This window comes from Mixophyes fleayi, chromosome 4, assembly GCF_038048845.1.
Source record: "Mixophyes fleayi isolate aMixFle1 chromosome 4, aMixFle1.hap1, whole genome shotgun sequence".
Classification (NCBI taxonomy): Eukaryota; Metazoa; Chordata; class Amphibia; order Anura; family Limnodynastidae; genus Mixophyes; species Mixophyes fleayi.
Genome location: NC_134405.1, coordinates 73,306,603 through 73,332,302, shown reverse-complemented (window position 1 = coordinate 73,332,302; position 25,700 = coordinate 73,306,603). Strand labels below are relative to the sequence as shown.

The 25,700-nt window shown below is 40.3% G+C and overlaps 1 protein-coding gene across 2 annotated transcripts; it reads left to right on the top strand.

The window, feature by feature from the left end:
• Positions 1–921: 921 nt before the first annotated feature.
• Positions 922–24,864, top strand: DUSP11 (dual specificity phosphatase 11). Of its 2 annotated transcripts, XM_075207462.1 has the most exons (12): positions 924–1,425; positions 2,220–2,295; positions 2,390–2,521; positions 4,046–4,169; positions 5,807–5,867; positions 7,973–8,019; positions 9,409–9,484; positions 10,659–10,787; positions 14,179–14,301; positions 16,311–16,427; positions 18,147–18,263; positions 21,172–24,864. In XM_075207462.1, exons 1-12 carry the CDS (start codon positions 1,316–1,318, stop codon positions 21,407–21,409), a joined length of 1,350 nt encoding a protein of 449 aa, XP_075063563.1. In that variant the 5' UTR covers positions 924–1,315; the 3' UTR covers positions 21,410–24,864. The 2 variants fall into 2 exon arrangements, with proteins under 2 accessions (XP_075063564.1, XP_075063563.1); XM_075207463.1 differs by lacking the exon at positions 10,659–10,787 and having other exon boundaries at positions 922–1,425.
• The last annotated feature ends 836 nt before the right edge of the window (positions 24,865–25,700 follow it).

Sequence of the window (25,700 nt, the reverse complement as noted above, 5' to 3'; positions counted from 1 at the left end):
ACACTTTTCTTTTGGGGGGGGGGGGGCGGTTTTTAGATTAATCCTGACGCCTCCCCCATTCCGGTCCAGACTCCTAAAAGCCCTGTGCCCTACAACACTATGTGTATCACTAATTAATGTATTTTAGGATACAAGTCGGTCAGGTTTGTTCTTTGTTTTATTTAAAGTAAATCACTATATTGCTATAAAATCACAACGATAAGAGCAACATATAACAGATACGTATGCCTCATCATCACACTGCTGCCCCCATTTCATCACATGGCACCATCTTCATCACACTCCCTCCATCACACTGCTAACCCCATGCTGCTCCTTTCATCACACTAAACATATGTATTGCAATACAGTATATCAGTAAAATAATTAGGACAAAGGGAAACAAGATGAAAAAGGTAATATGTTTTGGTCAGACATAGGACCTATATAATTCCCCTATTTGTTTCTTGTTAGTAGGGTTTCCTTTACAATAAAGAAACGGACTAGTATCCTCTGGCCACCTCCATTATCATTCTGATAACTGGTGTTGTTATTTTGTAACTAATTGTTCATCATCATTTATTTATATAGCGCCTGCAGATACTGTAGCACTTTACAATTGGGAACAAACAGTAATAAAACAATACTCGGTAATACAGAGAAGAGGGCCCTACTCGCAAGCTTACAATTTTACAATGTTCTGTGTGGGCACCAGGCAGGGAGCTGTTATGTGTGGGGACCAAGCAGGGAGCTGGTCATCTAACATTCTTTCAGCATGTTGTATAAGGTGATATTATTGTGCTGCAAAATTAATTTCTATATTTGCTATACTATATTGTTTCACTTCCCAGATGTGATATAAAGCTGTAAAATTGACCTCTATTATTGGGCTAAAAGATTTTCAGAATTACATCACTTCCGGTTTGATATTACTTCCGGTTCACGGTCGGTTCTGTTCTAATTCGGTTTGCTCAGGAGTTCAATCAAAATAGCCCCCTCACGTACGATGTGAAGGAGGTAGTGTGCTAGGAGGGGGAAGGCGCGATCGCCCCATCCCTGGGAAGACGGTACCAGCCTATGGGCACCCACTTGCACATTCTGAGACACGTATACAAGTAGGGGGTAAATGTGAACATGCACTTGTATGGGAAGAGAGCCGTCAAGTCACGTTTATCATGAATGGTCTGCAAAACAGCGCTTTTAACACGTTTCATCAAACATGTTCCTTTCTTGCCAAAGGCAAAAATGGCGCCCTCAGGGCTGGCCTATGGCGTCATCTGTTACGCGCCGACTGTGACGTGGCGGGACGTGCTCTTACAGTCATGGTCTGGTGCTGATGGGTTTCTGCTTCTTAGTGAAGTTTCGACATTCGCTTCTCCGGCTTTCTGTCTCTGGTCACATTCACTTTCGCTCTCTCGCCACCATGAAGAACCACCCGCCAGAACGGTAAGAGGAGGCTGCAGCCATGAGATTAGATATATCATGGGGAGGCACCGGGTGCATGGGCCAAGAGGGGATGTGTGCACTCCGTATATAGGGGTTGGGGAAGAGGGTCGTAATAATTATAAATAACAAGAATTGTTCGTTAGGTGAAATATATTTATTTCTTTATGATAAGTTGGGGTAAAGCAAAGAGATGGAGAAATGAGTTTGACATAAGAAATCATGAATATTTGTGGATTATAATTATGTATGGAGAAAGTTAATGAGGGTCTGTGGAATTGATATAAAGAAGAAGCTTTGTTTGGGGGTCGGGGGAAGGAGCTCAGAAGAAAATGTTAAGAGCAAGGATGAAGTTATGACATGGAAAAATCAGAAAAAGGGAGAATTGATACTGGTTGCACTCAAGCAGGTGTATGGAAAGAGGTAGTTGGCAAAATGTTTTATAATAATTCATAGGAGGGAATGTATGTAAATGCCCAATAAGAGAAAAGAAAATGTCTTATCAGTGGATTAGTTTGTAAACCGCAAATCATGGAAGTAGGACTATGTTGAGTTTGGATTTTAAATCTCCTGGTTGGTGGAGATTAAATTATGAATGGCTTCAGCATATTTAGATGTGAGTAACAGGGTCATGTTATTGAATATGGAGCGATGAGAAGGGAACCGAAATGGGCACGGTGTGGCTGATCTACGATTAGAGAATGTAAACTTGGTAAATAGACCTAGTGAGGTACAAACTAATGTGGAGAAAGGTAATGGACTTGTGCATATGTCTTAATTTTTTGCTTTTATTGTAGCTGGACCGAGTACACACCAGTTGGAAAACGTATTCCAGGAACACGTTTTATTGCTTTTAAAGTTCCTTTGAAAAAAGTAAGCTTTGAATTTTTATTTTTTTTTAGAAAACATTATTATTACTTCAAACGTGTTGCTGTGTAGGTGACTGTGTTCTGCTGTTCATTTTCAGATGTATGATAACAAGCTCCAGCCCGGGCAGCTGTTTTCACCTTCTGATCTTATCAGAGAAATTGAGAAACAAAATGAAGAGCTTGGAATGATTGTGGATTTAACATGTACGAAGCGATACTATTTCCCACAGGTAAAACCCAAGCCCTAATGTAATGCAACTTGAGTAAAAATGTATATACAGTTGAAAAACCTACTTTTCTATTGCATCACATGGTAACATATTTTCTTCAGAAGGCTTTTTTCTTTTCCTCCTTCATAAACCAGAACCAAAACAAAGATTATTTATATTTAAGTTGAGGTTGGAAGGGGAGGGTGGTGTAGTGTGACTTGGGTCTAAACCAAGGAACTTCCCAAAGGTTAATTTAGCCTCAAAAAGCCCAATTCTAAATTAGTCTATTTAAAAACAGTTGGAAAAGTCAATCCACTGCAACTACAGTTTTCCAAATTTGCCAGGACATCTTTGAGAGAGAGGTATGTGATGGTTACGTGCAGGGTGATGCTGTCTGACAGGTCCAGTCATATTACATAATGACCAGATAAGACCCAGTCTGTGTAGCAACTGCAATGTAGCAATTTAATGTTGATCAAGTTATCTCTGTCAATAGGACGAACATCTTTCACTAGCTGAGAAAGTCTTATCCATTTTTGTCAAGAGAGGCTCTGGGTAGAGCCCGATTGTAGAAATAGGTTTGCAGGAGTCTTTGCTCATAGAAAATCTTCTAATATTAAGGCCTGCAGTTGTAGGAAGTAGATGACAAACTTGATCACCTGTGTTGGATATCTCTGTACATATGCTTTTTTACTTGTTCCAATTGAGACCTGCAATTTGGTCCCAAAGTATAAAAAAAAAGTTACGCTTACAAATCACTCAGATATTTAACACATTTATTGGTCCAGAGCTCAATATCAGGATGGACAAAAGTTCATAAAGGGTCTAAATGTACTATCTTGGGTATTATGTGGCCACGTATCTGGAGTATTTTTGTACATAAGGAAGGTCTTGAAATGGGTCACGTTAAAGGTTTTGGAGGCAATAGTCTTAACACCAAGCAAAGAATGCTCTTAAGCAATATATTACCAAGATTGTAGAGAGAGCCCATTACTGCTGCCCTATCACTGTGGCCTGGTTGCCTTTAGAGGGTTTCAACTATCAATGGTCTCATGCAGCTTTACTTGAAAGTTGTGCCGTATCATAGCTGGCGTAGCTACGTCTCTAGATGTCATTCGATAAAGATTTGAGGCTCCCAGATGGGTAATACATATAGCAAAATAACATTTTCATCTTAAATAGTTATACGACCTATCAAAAAAGTGGTAACACACTGAAATAAGAGACCTAAAGGGTTTCATAAACTAAGTGGCCAGGGCATTTTACAGTGAGTCAATGCAGTAAAAAAAAATTATATTTGAAATTTTCCTGAGTCTTCAGTCTGATATCTTTCAGAGATAAAGGGGGACAAAAGCAAAACATTCTTGCAGTCTGAGAATTCAAGATTTAATTTTCATCTTCAGGAATTTTGAATAATATACAGGCAAAAACTAGTCTACGTGCATCTCCATTCCTGAACCCTCCATGTACCCAGCTGCATGATCTCAAATGAACAGTTTCTTTCCTAGTGCATATGACATATGTTTGGTGTCTTTCATTTTACAGGAGTTGCCCAGAAAACTGAAGTATAATAAAATCTTCACAGCTGGTCAACAGATACCTACCGATAAAGTTTATAATGAGTTTAAAAGCATTGTGAACCAGTATCTAAGCGAGAATTATGAAAACGGTAAGTTCTTTTCAGATTTGTACGTGTTCCTGACTGTTACTTTTGAATTGCTAATCTTTGAGGCATAGATCGTGACCACAAATGATAAACCCTTGTTCTACTTAACTTCTCTTCCAAGCCTGTGGTTACGCCACAAAATTATACTTTTCCGTCCTTTTTCATTTAAGGCATGGGAAAAACTTACAATCATACAGCTGTTAAATAAAATCCCTTCTGACACCTAACGATTTGAGATCCTTTCTATAAATATCAGTGAGTGCCTCCCTTCTGTCTGCTGAATGTTACAAACTGGCACTGAGCTTGTCTTTTTATCTTACTTTAAGTTATCCTTTGTCAGTAATACATTAATAAGCTATCTGTATTTATGTACATGTATTTATTTATTTTCTTTGTTCAAAAATGGCAAATATGGGATTATTTTTTTTTTAAATCTGAAATTGTTTACATGTTTTTACTTACAGCCGTACTCCTTAATTCTCTTTAATTGCTTACCCCAATTCAACTGAATGACACGTGACCTTGATTTAGAGGACCTGATCTCTGCCTAATGGATTGATCATTTAATGTCAATACTGTGTCTTCAAAAGCCCTTGGTCATAATGACAATCTGTGTGACTGAGGAAAAGATGTTTGAAGAGAATATACCCTGCAATCAATGACATTTATCCAGTCACTTGGTGACTAAATGTTCATTTATTTGTAAGACTTGAGTACAGAACTGAACTTATAGCAAGCATAAAGCAGTGTGCTGAAATTTAGGCATCTGGAACAGGAGAATTTTATTTTTATTTTATTCTCCTAGTGTGGATAGTACTGGTGGGTCTTAGCTCCACCCCCAAGGACATTAAAATGTATCCATCTCCTACTCTTAATGGGAAAAGCCATTTTGTGGGCTGCGCCAATATTGAGACTGCTCTCTAGCTTAACTCCTCACTCAGCAGAGTATAGTCATTTTATTATTTTAACTATTGCATGCCAGGATGTCGCTGCACATTCTGCTGAGCTGTACCTGGGCACACCAGACCATACTTACATTCAGCTTAAACTCTGGCAGTTCACGTCAAGCACTGCCCACAAAGGAACTAACTTTTCATTGATGGCCCTCTGTTCTCGTATACCAGCTGGAAACCATAGCAAGTGGTTACTGGCAAGTTGGTCTTGAAGTATTCTGTATAGGATGCTGCTCATTCAACATACTACAACCCCTGTCCCCGTCTACCACTAACCTAAACAAATGATATTTCTCTTAAACGATTACAAGACGTTAAATATATCCCCTGGTCTTGAAAGAATTACATGACCTTGGGTACAGGAGGTTTGGATTAACTTTTTTTTTTCCTTCCTAAAAATGGTTCCTTGTGTTTATTAACCTCTTTGTAAGTGCTGACATATTACGTTGTGATGTAAATTGAGGTGATCATGATACAATGTTTGGAGGATTTTTTCGTATTTTTTTTTAGTCACTGGTATTCTGGTGCAAACAGCACATCATGGGTTATATGTCCTTAGTCCTGATCCAGTTACCGCAGGCCTGTTGAACAGATTCATTGGGGGGGGGGGGGGGGGGGATCATAGAATGGATGTTGACGGTGGCTGCCCTGCTCAAATAATTCATCTTTTATATTCATCTCTCTTAGATAAACTCATTGGAGTTCATTGTACACACGGATTGAATAGGACAGGATATTTGGTGTGCAGGTGAGTCAGCCCATTGTAAGTCACAAGTGACTGCAATAAATCAGAAGACTTAATGAAATGGGTAACACTGTATTCCAAGGAGGCTGCACACATGGAGTAACCTACAGTTTTCCTAAAGGGTTACTGTGCTCTTTATTCATTTCTAGAGTTCATGCCAGCCTGTACTTATATTTGTGATGACTTCATTTGTACGGAAGATAAATAAATAAAAAAAAAATATATATATATATACACACACACACACACACACACACACACACACACACACACACACACACACACACACACTGCCTCTTCTCCCTTGTTTGAAAGCCACTTCTGTGACTTTATTTTTTTTTAAACTCTGTAAAATAAGCAGTATTTTCTGAGAAAATGTGAAAACTTTAATTGAAAGAGGTTAGATTTGATGGGACACTAAGGGGGGGTATTCAATTGTTGCTCCGGGCGCCGCCGGAACGAGCGCGTTAAAACTATTACTGTTTATATGGTAATTACTCGCTCAATTTCAGCTCGCAGCGAGCTGAAATTGAGCGAGTAAATCACCGTATGAACGGTAATTCCGTGCAATATTACCGTATAAACGGTAATAGTTTTAACGCGCTTGTTCCGGCGGCGCCCGAAGCAACAATTGAATACCCCCTGAGGGGCATATTCAATTGTCGGCGGAAACGCCGAAAATCCCGCGGTCCGCGCACGATTACCGTTATTACAGTCATCGTGCGCGGAAAAACAGTTAATACGGTAATTTACTCGCTGGATTTCAGCTCGCAGCTCCCTGAGCCGCAAGCTGAAATCCAGCTATCTATTAACGTTAATAGTTTTTTCGCGGCGCGGGAAAAAAACAATTGAATTATGCCCCTTAATGTTTTTGCACAGTGCACCTCCTACAGTTTTTAAACCGCACATTACGGTGCACTTTTAGTTTGCACAGAGTAGGTGTGGTTTTCTTTACTAATTTAATCATTGTTACTGCACTGTCTGCCTGTTTCCTCCAGGATACAATTTCAAAAGCTGCTTCTCACTTACAAAGCCCTCTACCATGCTGTACATTGCTATCTATTTACCCTTCTACCTTTGCTGTACGGTCTGCCAAAGACCTATGGCTTTCATCCTCCATGATCACCAGCTCCCACTCCTGTCTGCAAGACGTCATCTGTGCTACACTTGTGCCCTTTAAGTGTGCCCTGTAAACACCTCTGTCCAGGGACACTTCTGAAATTTCCAAAATAACTTTGCATTAAAGCCTATAGTTCAGTAGTCGATGACCCATCCCTATCATCTATTTAACATATTTATTTTTAATTTAAATGTCACTCTATTTCCTCCTGCTTTATGTTCTAATTTCCTTTAGATTGTAAGCTCTACTAGTCAGCAGGGCCCTCTAACTTTCTTGGTACAGTATCTATTAGTGATTTTTTTTTTTCCCACTGATTTTTATATTGCTGCAGCATGTGTTTTTGGTATTGATAAAGGAATATCAAGTCCTATCTGTCCAGGAACAAAAACCAGTATACATTTTGGCCAAGAAATAAAACAGTCAGTGCAGCACCAAAAGGCAAACGTGTTCTAGTCATTAAGGTGAAACCACAATCCCCTTGTGAATGGACTAGTCATTAAGGAGACCTAGGGGTAAATGTATCAAGCTGTGTGCTATAAGAAACATCTCCACTTTTCAAACAACCAGATTCTAGTTATCACTTATTTAATGCATTCTACAAAATGAAAGCTGGTTGCTTATCGGTATCATTTCCACTTTTCTAACCTGCCAGAAACTCTCAACAGATTAGGGGGTAAATGTATCAAGCTATCAGACTTTCTGAGCTCCTTCACAGGATGGGCTCTGGATGTAGCAGATTAGAAGATGTCCTTCATCAGAGGTTGCCCATCACCACTTTGTTATGCATAACATTTTCATTGCTCTCTAAAGTATCTTTGCTTTGTATCCCAATCTCCTCTCCAAACCTCCATCTTTAATTGATGTTCTTTATGTCTGTTTTTATGTGTACATTAGAGTTAAAGTACTGGGTGGCGGGACCCTTTGATAAATGCAGAGTTGTCTTCTAGCATTCTTATTGTGGCATTAATTACTCATTCTCTTCCTCTAGGTATCTGATTGATGTGACTGGTATGGAACCCTCTGTAGCTATAGACAGTAAGTATACCACTGAAGCCTATACAGGCACTACAACAGTTCAACGTTTTACATGACCTTTACAGTGGTTGGATTTGATATGACATGCTGAGAGGACATATAAACATTGTTAGTAGGAGTATGTTTCATCCAATGTAAAATGGGTATTAAATATGACCCTATCTATTCCCAACACATTCTTCATCTTAAGATATTTAACATATATAATGTATTTTAGGTGTGCCTAAATTAGGCCTGGCCAACCTGTGGCTCTCCAGGTGTTGTGAAACTACAAGCCCCAGCATGCATTGCCAGGTGTAAGCCAGACTATAGCTGACAGGGCATGCTGGGACTTGTAGTTTCACAAACACCTGGAGAGCCACAGGTTGGCCAGGCCTGACCTAAATTCAGCCAGTCAGTGGTTCTCCCCTGGCAAGTGCCAAATCTACTTTATATGCAGAACATTGTAAGCATAAGAAATATAGGTTACGTACCAGTTATTGATAAAGGAACACGCTTTTCTTTTTCTCTCCTTTTTTTTTTTTTTTTTTTCTTTCCCCCCCAAGAGGAAACCAGTTGCAAGTAGTAACTTTATGGACTGATTAATCCAGAAATACTTTGGTCATTACATTGACATACTGAGTAATGTCTTTAAGGAACACTTTATTTTATTTTTACTAATCTCAATTATGTAGTTCTAAATACAGTCTACAGATAAAAAGCTCAGTAGGCAAAACAACACTTAATATTATGTGTTATACTAAATCCAGGGGAAACATGAAAAATAATCATTATTTAATTTCAACCATTTGTTATCCATAACGCTGAATTGCGTTGCATTTAAGAATGACTTCTTACACATGTTTGTGTATTCTTTTGCCATATGACTTTCCACAACTAGTTCTTGTGTCCTCATGCTAACCTGTCCACACTCAATGTGCTGCTGTTCTCTTAATAGAATGGCTACACTTTGCAAAGCCAGCTGTCCAGCAGTGTCAGTTATTCTGACAATGCTGGTTTCTGAACCACCTACAGGCAATTCTCTGGCAGTGAGTAGAAAGCAGCCCAGTGGAGATAGCTTAAATTTGTATACACAATAATTGTTTTATGTTTGGTTGTGGAGGGCGGTGTCTTTGAATATGCCAGCCTTACTTTCTACAGATTCTGTTATTCCCACAAAGATGGAGTGAGTATCTCTGCATGTGAAGTGAGAAGCAGCACACTGACTGTTACTGAGTATCAGCACAAACTGCTAATGTTACTGCACCAAAATGTTACTATTGTTGCATTCAGTGATTGAACGGTGTAAACTGCCATGCGAAACGTGGCAGCCTGAACTGGGCTGACTGTAAAAAATACCATTTGCAATATTGTGTTTACTAAATGAGCTGATACTTATTTTTTTTGTAGAATTCAACAAAAGCCGTGGCCACTGCATGGAACGAGCAAATTATCTCGATGACCTTTTACTTCGCAAAACTAAAAAGTAAGTGATTGTCTTCATACCCAGGTAAAACCTTTGCGATTTCGTAATGGCAAGTTGGCTTTCTATTTAAAGCAAGTGAGGAGGGAGTTCTAGAATATCTACTTCATAATGAATAGCAATAATAAATATTGTAGCTGTATTTCTGGAATTGGCAGATTGTCTAGCGCAAAAGCCAGTAACACTTTTGTATCATTTGGTGAGCTTATTAGGTGCAGTCTACTGTGTACCTGACAAGTGTGGCAGAAGTGTGTGGTCAGAAGATGAAGGGGTTAGTCCCTCACTGCAGAGGGAAGGGGGTGTAAGGGAAGAAAGTTTGTTTATTTTCGGTGACCAGCAAAGAGGTCATTTTGTGTCAGTTGAGTCACTAAATGTTGTATACTAGACTGCCAGCATAAACATAATTCTATATTTAGGAAATCAGTATTGGGGGTGGGGGGGATTTGGGAAACTGCTACAATGTTTCTGGTGAATTGTATCATAAAATATATCAGGAGACCATGTCTATAATATCTGGACAGTATTGTTACATTAGCATGTTGTTGTATAGGTAAAACATGCATTCTCGATACTATTACTATGTGTTTTTTAAATATGAAAGCTTCACTGCCCTGGGAAAAACAGAAGGGGCTTGTGATTGGTCCTAACCCTATTGCCACCCTTAAGTTTGCAAACAAAATTGAGTTCTGTATTACAGAACCGGCAGTGCCTGGGGAAATAACGGCTGCATGTAGGGGCTCCAGATTGGGGGGGGGGGGGGGGGGTAAGGACACCTGCACTATTACCTAAAACATGTAAAGCAGCAATTATGTGGATGGGCTCCCCTAAAAGAAACTTGCAATGTCTCTGTATTGTTTTAGCACATAGTATTTCCCTTTTCAATGGGCAGGTTGTTGTAGAATAAAATACAGGTCTGAAATGTGCCACTCTGAGTGTAGAATACATTCATCTTGTTTAAGTGTCACTTTTTTTTCTAACATATTGGCTTAAGAATCTTACAGCCTTTGTGGGCAGAAGCTAATAACTACACATCTATTAAGAGGATGCTGGGTCTGTGATGTGTTGTAGATAAAATAGGCTAATCTGAGACTTGTGATTGGGCCACATTTTATTGTGTTCTGTTACAGCAGTCTGATTACACTTTCATGCTGACTTATATTTTTCCTTGCCATAAAAGGAAGGCTGGATTAGACAGACCCTCATTGCCTCAGGCCAGCCATCAGTCGCACAACCCAAAAAGGAATTTCCATTCAAGTTCTGGATGGAGACAATCTCAATGGCAAGAGGAGCAGCCATGGTTTAATGGGTAATTTCTATATTTCCATAATAGATGTGTATATATTGGGGTTATGGGTGCACTCCAAATGTATATTTATCTTTCATCCTATCTGGGGGACACTTCTAACATGGGTTGTGTGAGGGGAGTGGAGTTTGGCACTTAACTAGTTAACTTGTTAATGCATCATGCTGACAAAATAAGAGCTTTTATTTAACTTGTTCCCCATCCCCCCCCCTTTTTTTACAGAAGTGTGCTCTATTGTACTATCGCAGAGCACACTCATTCAGCAAAAGGGGTAGCTGTCAGTGATAGCCGGATGGAGGGGGTAATCTGGTTGGGGCCAGACACACAGGTCCACACCATGTGGCACCAGAGGACACTTGCACTGAGGTAGTTCTTCTCACTCCTCCACGAATCGTGCTCCTCCCAAACTTCCGGATAAGCAGGTAGTTTGTCACCCCTTCCTCCCCTTCTTGTGGGGGCGCGTTTGCTTCGGTTCAAAGATCAGTGGACAGAGTCCTTGGAGGACCGTTGGATTCACGGGATGATGAGAGGATACATAATAAACCTGTCGGGTCCAGCCCCTCATCAGTTTTTCGCAACCAACTTACCCCGCGACCCACAAAGAGGACAGGCAATGCTCTTCTGTGTTGCCTCTCCTTTCAACGGGAGTCATCCACAAAGCCCCAGAACACCAACCTCTTTTTTGTCCGAAAGCCTAGAACAGTTTAACCTGCAGGTGGACAGATTTCGAATGAAATCCCTCAGGTCTGTTATCAATGGGCTGGAAGCAAACCAGTTCATACTGTCAATAGACATCAGACACCTATCTCCACGTATATATCTGGAAGGCACGTCAGGCCCTTCTCAGATTCACTAATCAAGGCTGCCTTTGCTCACCTGCTAGACCAGCAACTGCAGCTCACCATCAGGATCCTGGAGAGGCACGGGTGGCTCATAAATCGGTCCAAATTCCAGTTATCGCCATGCCAGTGAATGACCTTTTCTTATTAATAATAATGGATACCAACAAACAAAGGGTATTCCTTCCAGAGGACAAATCTCAATCCTTGCGGGACACTACGACACGAGTTCTGATTTGCCACAGACCGTCGGTCCTCTTATGCTTGCGCCTACTAACAAAGATGGTGTCGACCTTCAAAACTCTTCCTTATGGTCAACTTCACTCTCGCTGCTTCTAATGGGACCTCTTAAAGAAGAGGTAAGTATCCCACCAGAAATGAGAAAAGTCAACTGTTACGCTGGTCACCAGAGGCAAAACAATCCCTCAGCTGGTGGATGGTCCAGGACAATTTAATTGTAGGCAGGTCCTTTACCCCATCTGCCTGGATCTTATCCACGGACGCCGTCTACAGGGTTGAGGGGCTGTGGTCCTTAATTTGTGACTTCAGGCACTCTGGTCCACTCGGGAGACCTCTCTCCCCATCAACATACTGAAACTGAAAGCCATGCTAATTGCCTTAGAGGGTGCCCAGAACATCTTTCACGGGCACCCGGTCCGTCTGCAATGACACGGCAGTGTCTTATGCCAAGAGTCAGGGGGGCACCAGGAGTGCAGGAGCAATGGAGGTGGCAGCTCAGATCTTGACCTGGGCCGAAAACCACGTTCCCTCAATCTCTGCAGTCTTTTTTCCAGGCATCCAGGGAGGCAGACTATCTAAGCTGACATGCGATTCTGCTGGGGGAATGCTCTCTACATCTGGAGGTCCTCCAGTCTCTGGTGTTAGGATGGGGGACCCCGGACTGTGACCTAATGGCATCTCGTCACAACAGGAAGATCAACACTTTTGCTTAAGAGCAAGGGATCCCTTGGCGGTGGCCATCAATGTAATATCAATGTCCTCGGACTTCAGGTTAGGTTACCTGTTCCCTCCTATTTCCATGATTTCCCTGGTATGCAGAAATTCTGTTGATGTTGGTAGGTCTAGGTCTTCAGTTACCTCTTCGAGAAGACCTTCTACAAGGACCTTTCCGACAGACTTACCTCAGCTGAATTTAACGGCATGGCTGTTGAAGCCAACCTTTGGAGGTCTAGAGGGTTCTCTTCACGAGTAGTGGACACCCTCCTACGTGCTAGAAAACTCTTCTCACATTTACCACTGCATCTGGCATACCTACATTAGATGGTGAGACCCGACCCTGCCACATGGCTTCCTTCCGCATCTCAAGGGTTCTTGCTTTTCTCCAGGATGGCCTGGATGGGTCCTTCGCCTGGGTTCCTTAAAAGTTCAGATCTCTTCCCTTGCTGTGTTTTTTCACCTTCGCCTGGCAGACATACCGGACATCAGGACTTCCCGGCAGGGAGTCATGCATACCCAACCTCCATATGTTTCGCCCACGGCACCCTGGAATCTCAACCTGGTCCTTAATATGCTTCAAGGGCCTCCCTTTGAACCGTTATATACTGCAGAATTATGGTTCTTAACATGGAAGGTTGCGTTTCTACTAGCTATTGCATCAGTTCGTATAGTTTTCTATTTTGGTGCTCTCATGTTGTGAACCGTATCTTATCTTTCACGATGATAGGGCAGTTCTTAGAACAGTTCCTATTTTGCTGCTTAAAATGGTTTCCAGTTTTCATGTTAACCAAGAAATAGTGGTTCCAGTGTTCACAAGGGAGCCACAATCTTCAGGAACATGCACTATGGAGATTCTGGATGTGGCCAGAGCTCTAAGAAATCTATGTCCATATGACATCAAAGATTCGCCTCACGGATTCCTTATTTATTTTGACTCCTCAAAACGAGGATGGCCGGCCTCCAAGCAGTTGTTTGCTAGGTGGCTTACATCAACTATTATATCATTGTTGCAGAGCTGTATTTCCCCAAACTCCACCACATTTTATATGTGTAAAAAAAAAAAAAAAAATTAAAAAAGTTTCACCAGTAATCCTTATATCTTGCTTGTAGACAAATGTCTGAAAGAATAGATGGTATTGTAAGGTGATGAACAATGTGTCAGCCTGCCTTCTCTATAGTATTGCTGTCCTAGGCGTATGGTGGTATTTGGACAGTCTGCAGGGGCTCGGATTTGAATGTCCCGTTGCTCCCAACTTTCTAAAGCTGCATATGCTTAGTAAGCTTGTAGGGCAACAATTAGGATTAAATCTGAACTTGTTAAGTTTCGTCACAACTCCCAATTTTTACACCAGGGCAAAAAAAAAGGGGGAAAATACTGTTCTCATTTTATACTATTCACTATTAACCCAATAAAATTGCAGTGTGAGTGACCATTGTCTGGGTTTTATAAGCTAACTCACGGACAGGCTTTGACTAACTTGTCAAACACGCGTATCCTGTTTTTTGTATCGCATGCCTTATTAAACGCCATGTTGGATGTTTGCTTTTCTTATTTATTTATTTTTTATAAGTGACAATGTTTTTTTATTCTTTTACAGTCATACTAATGTTAATTCAGGCAATGGACCCAGGTTACCTAAGCCAGCGTTTTCCCAGCCGCCTAGGCACCATACACCAGGACCGCGACACAGCTTCCCACAGACCGGTGGTAGACATCCTAAGTGAGTGCTCCACCTTTATTCATTATAGTGATTCTGCTGTTGTATGTTGTGCTGATGCTCTACATCCATGTAAAAAAGGCTTAATTTATAAGAAAATGTCACATAGGTTTGAGTGGTCAATTTGTTTTGACATTGTGTATATATAATTGAAAAGGAGAAAAAGTAAGACCATAGTTTTAAGAGACCTTAAAAGCAGTAGAGGAACGCTGTTGGCGAATAGCATCCATCCAAGAGCGTTCCTGTACCATTGACAGGGACCATCAGCGGATTATGCAGGGTAACATACAGATTAGTCACTCACTAAACAGGGATGCCAGTAGAAACCACTCGAAATGCACAGATCTTTGTACCCAATCACAGATGGCAGCTGACACCAAAAAAGTTTACTCCTTACAGCAAAAAGAAGTTGCAGTGGGCTAAATAACACAAACACTGGAGTGCTGGGAGAACCTGGTCTGATGAATCCCAGTCCCCGCTGTTTCATGCCGAGTGGTGAAATCAGTGAAAAAAAAAAGAATTCTGTGGCTCTATCTTGGAGAGTTTGGACAGTGCCGCCTGCTGGGAAGGGAATGGGACAGATGGCATGCTGAACACATTTAAATATAAACACCTTTGTTGTTGGAGGTATATTTTTAGGTTGGTAAAAGACACTCTCTGATATACAGTACCTAGCCAAAAATAGCTGATGGTTGAACATCCCATTCCAAAACCATGGGTGTTAAAATGGAGTTGGTCCCCCCCCACTTTCCTGCTTCACTTTTCTGGGAAAGCTTTCCACTAGGTTTTTGAATATGGCTGCGGGGATTCACATCCATTCAGCCACAAGAGAATTAGTGAGGTTGGGCACTGATGTGATAAGGCCTAGCTTGTAGGCTGCTTATCAATTCAGGGTCAGGACTTTGTGCAAGCCAGTCCTTCTGTGCCAATCTCGGGGGAAACCATTTTTTGACGGACATTGCTATGTGCACGGGGGCATTGTCATGCTGAAACAGTAAATGGCCTTCCCCAAACTTTGCCACAAATTTGGAAGTACACAATTCTCTAGAATGTCAATGTATTCTGTAATAATCATCTCTCTTCACTGGAACTGAGGGGCCACTATTCCTCGTCCACCAAACTTTACAGTTGACCAAACTCATTCGGGTAGGAATCTTTCTCCTGGCATCTGCCAAACCTAGATTTGTCAATCAGACTGGCAGATGGTGAAGTGTGATTAGTCACTCCAAAGAATGTATTTCTACTGCTCTGATGGCAGTGTGCTTTACACCACTCCAGTTGAAGTTTGACATCGTGGTGATGCAAGGCTTGTGTGCGCCTGCTCAGCGATGGAAACCCAATCTATCAAGCTCACGACAAACAGTTCTTGTTCTAACGTTGCTTCTATAGGCAGTTTGGAACGCTAATGAACCTTTGAACAAAAGCTTAGTGTCACGTTATCGTTATGTTTGTTTTTTCCGAGCTTTTAATTGGTGCTGTATGAATGACGCGCATTTAAGGTCATTTGATTCCATAGTTTGCAGAATGCAGCCACAAATCTTTTGCCCTACATTAGTTGTTCTTGTTAGTTTGTATTATGGTTTGTTCCTACAGACAAAGGAAAAAATAGGCACCTCATTATTTTAAATATTAAATATGTCAATCAAATTTTAATGTTTATAATATTTTCATGCTGCTTGGTGTAACTGAGACTGACACTATAGGTCTAGGCTCCACATGTGATTTTATACAAAATTGTGTCTGATGCACACAGAAAAATAGCATCAGAACTGTTCCCCCTGTGAGGGAAACCTAAATGTGAGTTACATTGTTCTCCGCTGACCATGATGGAATAGCTCTAACGAGTTTGCGGGGTGACCTCATAGACTAGGGGTACACAAGCCGTTTGCTGTACGATCGTGTCCTTAGTCAGGACTATTTAGGGCTCCTGTATTTTTTTGTTTTAATAATTTTACTTTCTGCGTGTCTTGTGTTTCTATTCTTGATGCTGATTTTCATTTTACCCCCTGCAGTCATACTTATGTAAATCCAGGGTCTGGTCCTGGGACACCAAGATCTTCACATCCACTTTTGCCAGGACCCAGACACAGCTTCCTGCAAATGGAAAGTAACCCACCCCAGCAATATAGGTAACCAGCCTTTTCTATTTGGTACAGCAGCTCCAGGTAGCTTCAATTTTAGGACTATTTTCAATCTGTATTGTTGATTCTTATGTTAACATGTCTGAATAAATGGTGTATATTAACCAGTGTAGGTTCCATGGGGAATGTGGCAAATACCCACATCCATTCTGAAGGCACAATATATTATTCTACACTACTTTTAAAACCAGCTTAATTTTTTCCCCATATTTTTTTTAAAACCCTATCATTTTGGGGGTAATATACTAATGGATCAATATTGCTGTTAATGGCACACAGAAAATAAATCTAATTCTCTTTTTTATCTAATCTGGGTGACACTGCTAAAATGGGTTGTTTGAGGGGAGCATGGCACTTAACTAGTTAATTAGTTTACTAACTTCCTACAGAACGTCTCCCCTCTGCAACCCCCTGTAGTCCCAGTATATAAAGTGCCCAAGGAGTTGGGCTTACGGTCTGCTGCCCTGCAGCTACATTATTGCTGATATTTCATTTTTACATTATCTGTTCTGGGCACACGAAAAAATCATGGCGGTTACGGCCACCCAACTGCGCTCTCTGAGGGTGAAAATCGTTCAAACGACGATCACCCTACCTCATGTTCCATGATGACAGGGCTGTTTTATGCACAGTCCCTTCCTTTTCAGGCAAACGTGGTTTTGGGTTCCATCTGAATCGAGCGATACTGGTCCCAGTCTTTTGCGAGGTGGCTGCCTCCCAAAAGACTGTCTCCATGGCCTCCTTGTATGGTTGGTGCTCTCTGTATTTATGTAGAGGTGATATCTACCATTCGGAGGACCGATTCCTTGTTTGTGACGTTCGATGCCCAGAAACAGGGATGGCTGGCTGCCAAGCAGGCCATCGCCAGGTGGCTCTCATCCACTATTCGGCAGGCCTATGTCTGTTCCTATCGAGCTGTGTCTAGTCGTATTGGTGCCCATTCCCCCCCATACTAGGGGGCTTCTTGGGCTGCACATAACGGTGCTTCAGCAGATCCGCTCTGCCATGCGGCCTCCAGGTCCTCTGTCCACACTTTCAGAAAGTTTTACTAATTTAACGTTTTTGCGTCTCTGGACGCTAGATTTGGCCGCAGTGTTTTGCCTGCAAGGCCATCAGTCGTCCCTCTCTCTCCTCTGGACAGAGAGCAGCCACAAGATATTGCTTTACAAGTTATTTGTATGAATGAACCTTATTGGTATCACTTTGGAATAAAAGCAGAAAACCTAATTTTCCCTGTGTTTTGTTGTAGTTTGTGTTTATTCCTGCAGACAAAGGGATAAAAATAGACACTTTGTTATTTCAAATATTACATGCTATATGAACAGCATCTACAAAAAACAGAATGGGCGCTCAAAATATTTAAATATAAGGCGTCAACTGGAAAAATGTAAATATTTTGCTAGCCTCTAATACAGCTAAATAAATGACCAATTAGTCAATCCTACTATACTAGTACTGGCTCTAGTAATTTGATGTTTATATAACAGTGTCTAACTTTTAAAGGTACTTAATTTTTTCATGTTTGATGTAACTGAAAGACTGACACTATAGGTCTAGTCTACACATGCGGCTTTACAGACAAATGTCAGATGCACAGAGCAAAATAGCATCAGAGCGCACGAGTAACGCGGTAAACTCCCCCCTAAATGTATTATTGTGCTTCTGTTCTTGATAATTTATTGCTTTTTGAATTTTTCTCCTCTGCAGCCATACTTCTGTAAATCCAGGGCCTGGTCCCAGGGCACAAAGTTTTTCACGTCCACATATGCCAGGTCCAAGACACAGCTTCCCGCAGATGGAAAGTAACCCACCCCAGCAATCTAGGTAACAGGATTTTCTTCACTTGGATATAACTTCCTACCCGTTCTTTGTATTTTGTGGGGAGGGGGGGTTGTTTGTTGCTTCATATGTTAATATACACCATTTATTTAAACATGGTTTTAATACAGACCAAGTAGCACAATGGTGCATTTGCCCTCCTTATAGGTTACATGGGGAATGCAATGAACATCACATGTGACAAATGTACACATGAAGTACAGTGTTGCAGAATTGGTGGCGCTATATAAATGATGATGATAGTGTTATGTATGACAAAAGGCATTATGAAGACACAAGTTCTAATTTATTACAAAAGTACTTCAATTTGGTGGTAAAATACTAATGGATTAACACTGCTGTTAATGATGGGCAGAAATTTAAAAATTATATTACATGTTTTCTGCTTTTCATCAGTATATGTGAGTAAGTCTGCAGATTTAAGCCATTAGAAACTGGTGTGTTTTCAGCTCATACTTTGTAAATCATCATGGACCTAGTGATGGCAGCCCCTGATACCTTTACCATAAAGCATACTTTATTGGCCATCTTCAGCACCACTGACCAGATGAGTATTTCCCGTACTTCTAGTTAAAACGTTATGTTTTTTGTGAGGCGGAAACAAAGCACAGAATCCTCAAGTTCACAAATTCTGTTAAACTAGAGAGAGGCAAAACCCTAGAAGTAGCTACCAACATTGCCTCATACATGGCACCGGGTGAGTTCCTGGATAAATCACCCCAACAACTAAATTGTTAATTCTAACCATCATGTAAGAACGGTATCCAATTTTATATCCACCCAGTGCTTGCGCCATTACTCCCTCCCTGAAGTCATACCACTAGCCTGGCAATGTGAAGTCCACTTCTTTGCTGGTAGTGAGATTTTTCATTTCACCAGTAATAGTGGGTGTCCCTTTGTCATCTGTACAATCCTGACTATTAAAAGCTGATCTGGCAAATCTTCGGAAATATTTTTGTAGACCTTAAGTAGGTTAACTCTGGCGCCTTTTTATACCAGAGTAAACAACCACAATTTCGGAATGGTTTAATTAAAACTTTACCCTCCCCTGTTCTTGTTATTAAGGTAGCTGTCTGAAGTTTCCCTATGTCTCTTATACATCAAAGGCCAAAACCTTATATGTATCAAAGATTTATGAAATCACAGATTACATTTACTTCTCATACGTTTATGCCCAGTTTTATGCATGTCACTATTTTATTAGCTCTAACAGCAGCTGCCTGACACTGTGTGTGTGTGTAGGTATGTATCTATGTATAAAATTTTGTTGGTTGATTAGCCCAAGTACTATTACATCTCTGATCAACCAACTTTATTTATCACATTTAATGTTTCTGTAACACAATTACCATGCCCTAAATGATGCAATTATAGGGCCAGAAACAAATGCAGGTTATATTATTTTTTTTCTTTCAATTATCTGTTTTTATTTAATGAAGGAGCCTGTCTCAACATCCTCTATGGCTAGTGTTGTAAGATTCAATGTTACTGTTTATGACAATTATTGAGGTGCAAGTCCTTGTAAGCTCCTGGATACACTGCAATCGCCGTGCCCTTTCAGATTCCTGTCTTCTCTACACTTGAAAATCCCAATTTAGATGTCACAAGACTAATTGTATTAATGCATTGCGCTGTAAACAGTATTTACTCTAAATGCTGTGTACAACAATCTGGTGGCCAACAGCTGAAAATAACAGTTCTTGGTCCACATCACAGGAACCAAATGTCATTGGTAGCTGGATTCTGGTTATGGGGTCACAATCCACATTGAGGCAGCGTTCCTAAATATCAGCTCAGCCAACACCTGGGGTTGCTGACGTTTTTGTGCAGACAGCATGCGGAAACAGGTTATAGAAGCATTCTCTTGAAAACCAGTCTTGGTAAATGATACCTATGTGAAAACTAAATCCAATGTTTTACTTACATTTGAAGCAGCGATTTTTCTTGATTTTTGAAGCCTACCAAGACAAGTCAAAATGTCAGAGAGATTAATGTCCATCCTGTGTTTCCCAGTGCATGCAAATACAGCTTTGGCTAGGGGTTAACAGCTCTGTCCATTTCAATCAGGCAAGTGGAACTTGAAGATATATGAGCAATATTTAAGGCTTCCGCGCAGTGCATCACAGTTAATGAAAACACAGGTGACGTTTATTAAGTTAGATTAACAACAAATACTCAATTGTAATCTTTGGATAGCGTTCTGTACACACACACAAATATGAGCAAAATCTGTTCTAATACCTAAAAATAAGGCCCTGTATTTCATGTGAGTCAAGGTTTCAGAAGTAAACCATGTCAAAGACTGAATGGAAAAATGCCTAAAAGTGCAATTCTTAGGAAATCAATATAAAATGTAGTCGCATGTAATCACTCAATAAAATAGGCTCTCTGACCAGAAGCCAAAAAATGGTGTAAATTGTAAACAAACATATTGATTAGCAGAGAAGGTCCAATAATATACTAAATCCTCTTTAAAAATTGAGATTGTAATAATAGTGTACTTATTTATTTAACCTTTAAATATTTTGCCAATGACTTTCTGTTTTGCTACCAGTCTTGTTGCATTGCTATAATTTGACCAATTAAAATAAGAAAATCAGGCTGTATCCTTGACATCTCCTGCTTAAGTTTTAACCCTTATTTGCACATTAATATAAATTTGAGTGTCAGTTGACTCCTAAAATATAGAGCATTCTAGGTTTCCAGGTGATTGAATTTCGCAAAAGTCCCTACTTCATTTTTGTTGGCCCTAACCTTTAGTCAAAATGTTTGCTACTAAATAATCTTCGTCTGCCTTTGATTAAAACATATGGAAATCATTATAAACAATTGTTTTTTGTCAACTTGTAGATATATTGTAATTAATCCCTTCCTCCTTTTTCTCTTTCTGTAGAGGAGGTCATAATAGATATAAGCATCATCGTAATAGACCGTTAGGAGACGGGTCTTGGGCACAAGAATCTGCTGGATGCTTTCATCATCAGAATGGTGTTGATCCGGGGAACGGCGTTCCAGAACAGCCCTCTGCTTTGCGCTTCCCCTCCCAAAAAAAGAGAGGCGGCAAAAAGGGTGCTACAGGCCAGGCTTCCGGTCCACGGTGGCACGGACAAAACGGCCCTTACCAGAGGTAGCTAGGAGCCAGGCTGAAGAAAGAAACCTTAACAACAATGGCAATAACAAGTGATGCTTGTTAATCAGATTGCTGGGATTTGGTGACTTTCTTTTACATGTGTGATTTCTCATTTTTATTATTTTTAGGCTTTTAATGAAATTGTGGAAACATATTAGGAAAGTAAACATTTTACAATAAGACTTTGCAGAAAAGACTATAACTAAACATATTACAGAGATGCTGCTAATCCATTAGCATTTGAGGTTAGATCTGCTCTCTGACCGTGCTACTGTCTAAAGAAAGAATCACCAGGTTGGTTCTTCCCTGGCTGCTGTCTGGTTGATTGGAGCAAATAGGCAAAAAAAAACAAAACTGTTCTAGGAACTTTCCATACCAGTAATTCTGTATCTTATATGTGCTGCTATTCAGGCATGTAATCTGACTAGGTTTACTGTCTTATGTATACCACAAGTGCATGCCCGCTCCAGATTACATGATTCCTATAACATTTGTCACAGTGATGCTTTTAACTCTGAGCATGAAAGTGTGTGAAGTTGGAAATGTAACCCAAAAATACAGCTACTCCTGATGTAAGGCTGAAATCACTTGGGGATAGATGTATCAAACCTTCTAAAAAAGAAAAGTGGCGATATTGTCCATAGCAACTAATCAGATTTTACCTGTTTTCTAGAATGTACTAGATAAATAATGGATACAGTCTGACTGGTTGTTTTAGGCAATGCCTCCACCTTTCCTTTATAGAAGTATAATAAATCTACCACTTGCATCTGTTGTAATGTCAATTTCTGCCAGCATATAACAAACTGCAGCTTCTTTGGTGCTTTCTGGGAAAACCACCAAGTCGAATGCAGAATAGCGGATATTCATACAGCATTACTTTTACAAATTTGTAGATTACTTTCTAAGTGCCTAAATCTTTAGTTTGTTTTGGAGCTCATTTTACCTCCCTCTCTTTGTATACTTTTACTGTAATTTCAGTGCAGCATGTCAAATCATACCCATTGCCTCCAAACAGTTGAGGCAGCCATTTGGGGGCCTAATCAACATTGATAAGAATGCACCCATACAACTTACTAGGAACTAATGACTCCATTGAGGCAATCTTTGCTACTATTAATATTTCTTCCACATTCTTTGGCCAACAGAGGATTTAGGGGTAATATCTTATAATGGTTTCTATGCTATTTTATGGGGTTTTTTTTATTTTTTTTGACCGAGACTAAGTGAGGTTTTTGGTGTGTGTGTGTGTATGCGTATATATAATATTTTAAGGACTGTGTATTTATAATACATATATGTTGACTTGCATATGGAAATGTCTAAACTTAGATTATGGGTGGGTATTGGTGATGCGTGGAATTCATGCTTCAGTCTTCTTTAGTAGTGGTGTGTATGGTATTATATGTATGTCTTTATTATACTCATAGTATGTAGGAGCCAAACATAGATGTTCTTCATATTTTATTTATAATAGTAACATGTCCACATGAGAGCTGAAAATGTAATCATGAATGGCTTTGAAATATAAAATTGCCCTCAGTTACTGAATTCTCCTTGTATTACAGCTTTAAAATGTCAAATGTAGACAGAATTCATCTCAGTAGATAGTGGCATTCTGGATGTGAGCTTTCGGGCTCCTACAAATCTTAATTACCTTGAGCTTTCATTCCGACAGTGGAGCAGCACGGTGGCTCAGTGGTTAGCACTTCTGCCTTACAGCACTGGTGTCATGAGTTCAATTCCCGATCATGACCTTATCTGTGTGGAGTTTGTATGTTCTCCCCGTGTTTGCGTGGGTTTCCTCTGGGTGCTCCGGTTTCCTCCCACACTCCAAACACATACTGGTAGGTTAATTGGCTGCTAACAAATTGACCCTTGTGTGTATGTTAGGGGATTTAGACTGTAAGCTTCATTGGGGCAGGGACTGATGTGAGTGAGTTCTCTGTACAGTGCTGAGTAATTAGTGGCGCTATATAAATAAATGGTGATGATGACAGTGGATTATCAGTCATTTCCATCTAGTTGACAGAAAAGTAGACACTTTAGGGGATGGGAAGAGCATTAATTTGAATGTACTCATGAAGTTACTGTGTTGAATGCATTTCATTCAAAACCCAAAGTTAGTAGTGGTGAACCAAGTGGCTTATATGCAGAAGCCTCATATCTCCTCTTATGGTTGATTGAGAGGTACAAGAAGTGTAAGTTTTTGTTTTTTTGTGTGTGAAAAGTGTAAGTTTAAAGTGCTGTCTTCATATCCTATACAGCCTATCAACTAGGATCCAGTGATACAATGTCTTGCTTCAGGGATGGTTCCTAGGGAATTGATAAGATTCCTTCTCATGAATGTTTCTCCACCTCCAAAATGGCTGTCTCCGCTGTATTCAGACAAATGATGTGCTTTTAATAACAGAAAAAAAAAAGAAACAATTGGGCATATGATATGCCTGGCCTTTTTTTTTTTTTTTTTTTTTTTTTTTTTTTTTTGCTGTTGGTAATGTAAAATAAAAATGACAATACATGTTATGATCAGAACTTCCTTTAAGTGCTGCTTACACCCATTAAAAGCCATCAGTTATGTAACAAGCGATCTGTTCTGCGACCTGAACACTTTATTCATGAGAGTGCAACCTACCGATTTTACAAGTGACATCTCTGCCTGAGTTTTGTCTTTCATTCCTAGTTAACTGGCTGGTTTAATAAAGGGTGTAACCCACAAAATGACTGCCTGCACACTTTCATTAGTTTTTGTTAACCAACATATGAACCCCTCTGTTATGTCACAGCAAGAGCAAACCTGCATAGCCATCCATAGCTTTTAAATCCAGCTTATGGAACAGCTCTATTGTATAGCTTTGATCTGCCTTGGTCCTCTAGTGCTAAAAGCTTCTGTGGTTATTTATAGCTTGTCTTCCACGTATGTCCACTTTTCAGTCTTGTCTTAAGTATACAACTCTTCCCCCCCTTACTTGTACAGTGAAAGTGATGGGAGCTCTGCAGAAAATTCATATGAAAATACTTGGGGAAATAAATGCTCAGGTACTTTAAGCCAGGTCCCTAACTAGGGCTGTGCGATAGGGGCGATCGCCCAGGGCGCAACGCTGAAGGAGGGGGCTGTTTAGGAATGTTTTTTAGGTTTGTTTGGTTAAAATTGAGGGCTGGGGGGGCGGGATTTGTCTTTCTCACCCCAGGCGCTAGAATTCTAAGTTACGGCTCTGCTTGAAGCAAAACTATTGTATGTGAGAGAGATGCACATCTGTTCAAGTAAATTCATGAACTGCTAATTAGAAATGTTTTCTCGAGACAAGCCTGTGGAACTGGACTTCTGTAGCCAGTACTCTGAGGTCATGGGAAGGAAAAAATAATAAAAAATATTTTTATTTCAAAACTGCCAAAAATGTAACACAATACACACAACTATATTATAATATTGAAAATAAAGACTTTGGCTTCATATTTGTACGTGTTCTGCTTGCTTGTCCCTTTAAAATGTGTGCAAAATTATTTGTTAACCTTTTTTTTTTTTTTTTTTTTTTTTTTTAAACCTTAACTTTTTTGATTCTTTTCAAGACAGTATAAGTAACAACTGTAGACAACAGCAGTGTTGAACTGGGGCATGAAGGGCCCTCCGGGGGACTGCAATGCTAGGGGCCCACCAGGCACTAGAGGGGGAGTGGTCAGCCCACGAAGGATGAGCTAGCACCATAGTGTAGTATATAAAGAATGCAGTGTGTGTATATATAAAGAGTACACAGTTGTAACCTGCCCCTTAGATTGGGCAGAACAGTCTCCAAAAATTGTGATTGTCTCACTAGACCAGACTTGGCTAACCTGTGGCACTCCAGGCGTTGTGAAACTACAAGCCCCAGCATGTTTTACCAATATATAGCAGTTAATTGCTGGAAGGGTATGCTGGGACTTGTAGTTTCACAGCGCCTGGAGTGCCACAGGTTAGCCAAGCCTGCACTAGACTCAAGGACAGGCTGTCAAATGTTCTGTCACTTTTACCACCTGTGGCTGCTGGTTTCTTTAGTTGTAGCTTGTCTGGATCCTGGAATGTTGGGGGCCCTATTTTGAAAAAATAATGGGTACATTTAGAAAATTCCAACTGACCCGGCGTTAAATCAATAGGACCCACAATTAATACTTAGGCCGTCCTCCAGCCCCGACATTAAAGTAATAGGTTTATTGAATGGGACTATTTCCACCCCTCCAGACAGTCCCTGCAATAAATTTAATTGCATTTACGTATAATAAATATACCTATTTCCCACAACCATCACTGCCATTCA

Excerpts from the sequence above, each read along its gene's own strand:
- DUSP11 (XM_075207462.1), top strand. The coding sequence starts at position 1,316 with ATGGGTTTCTGCTTCTTAGTGAAGTTTCGACATTCGCTTCTCCGGCTT. Across the intron at positions 9,485-10,658 it reads TTACTTCGCAAAACTAAAAA|GAAGGCTGGATTAGACAGAC; the intron begins GTAAGTGATTGT and ends TTGCCATAAAAG. Across the intron at positions 18,264-21,171 it reads AACCCACCCCAGCAATCTAG|AGGAGGTCATAATAGATATA; the intron begins GTAACAGGATTT and ends CTCTTTCTGTAG.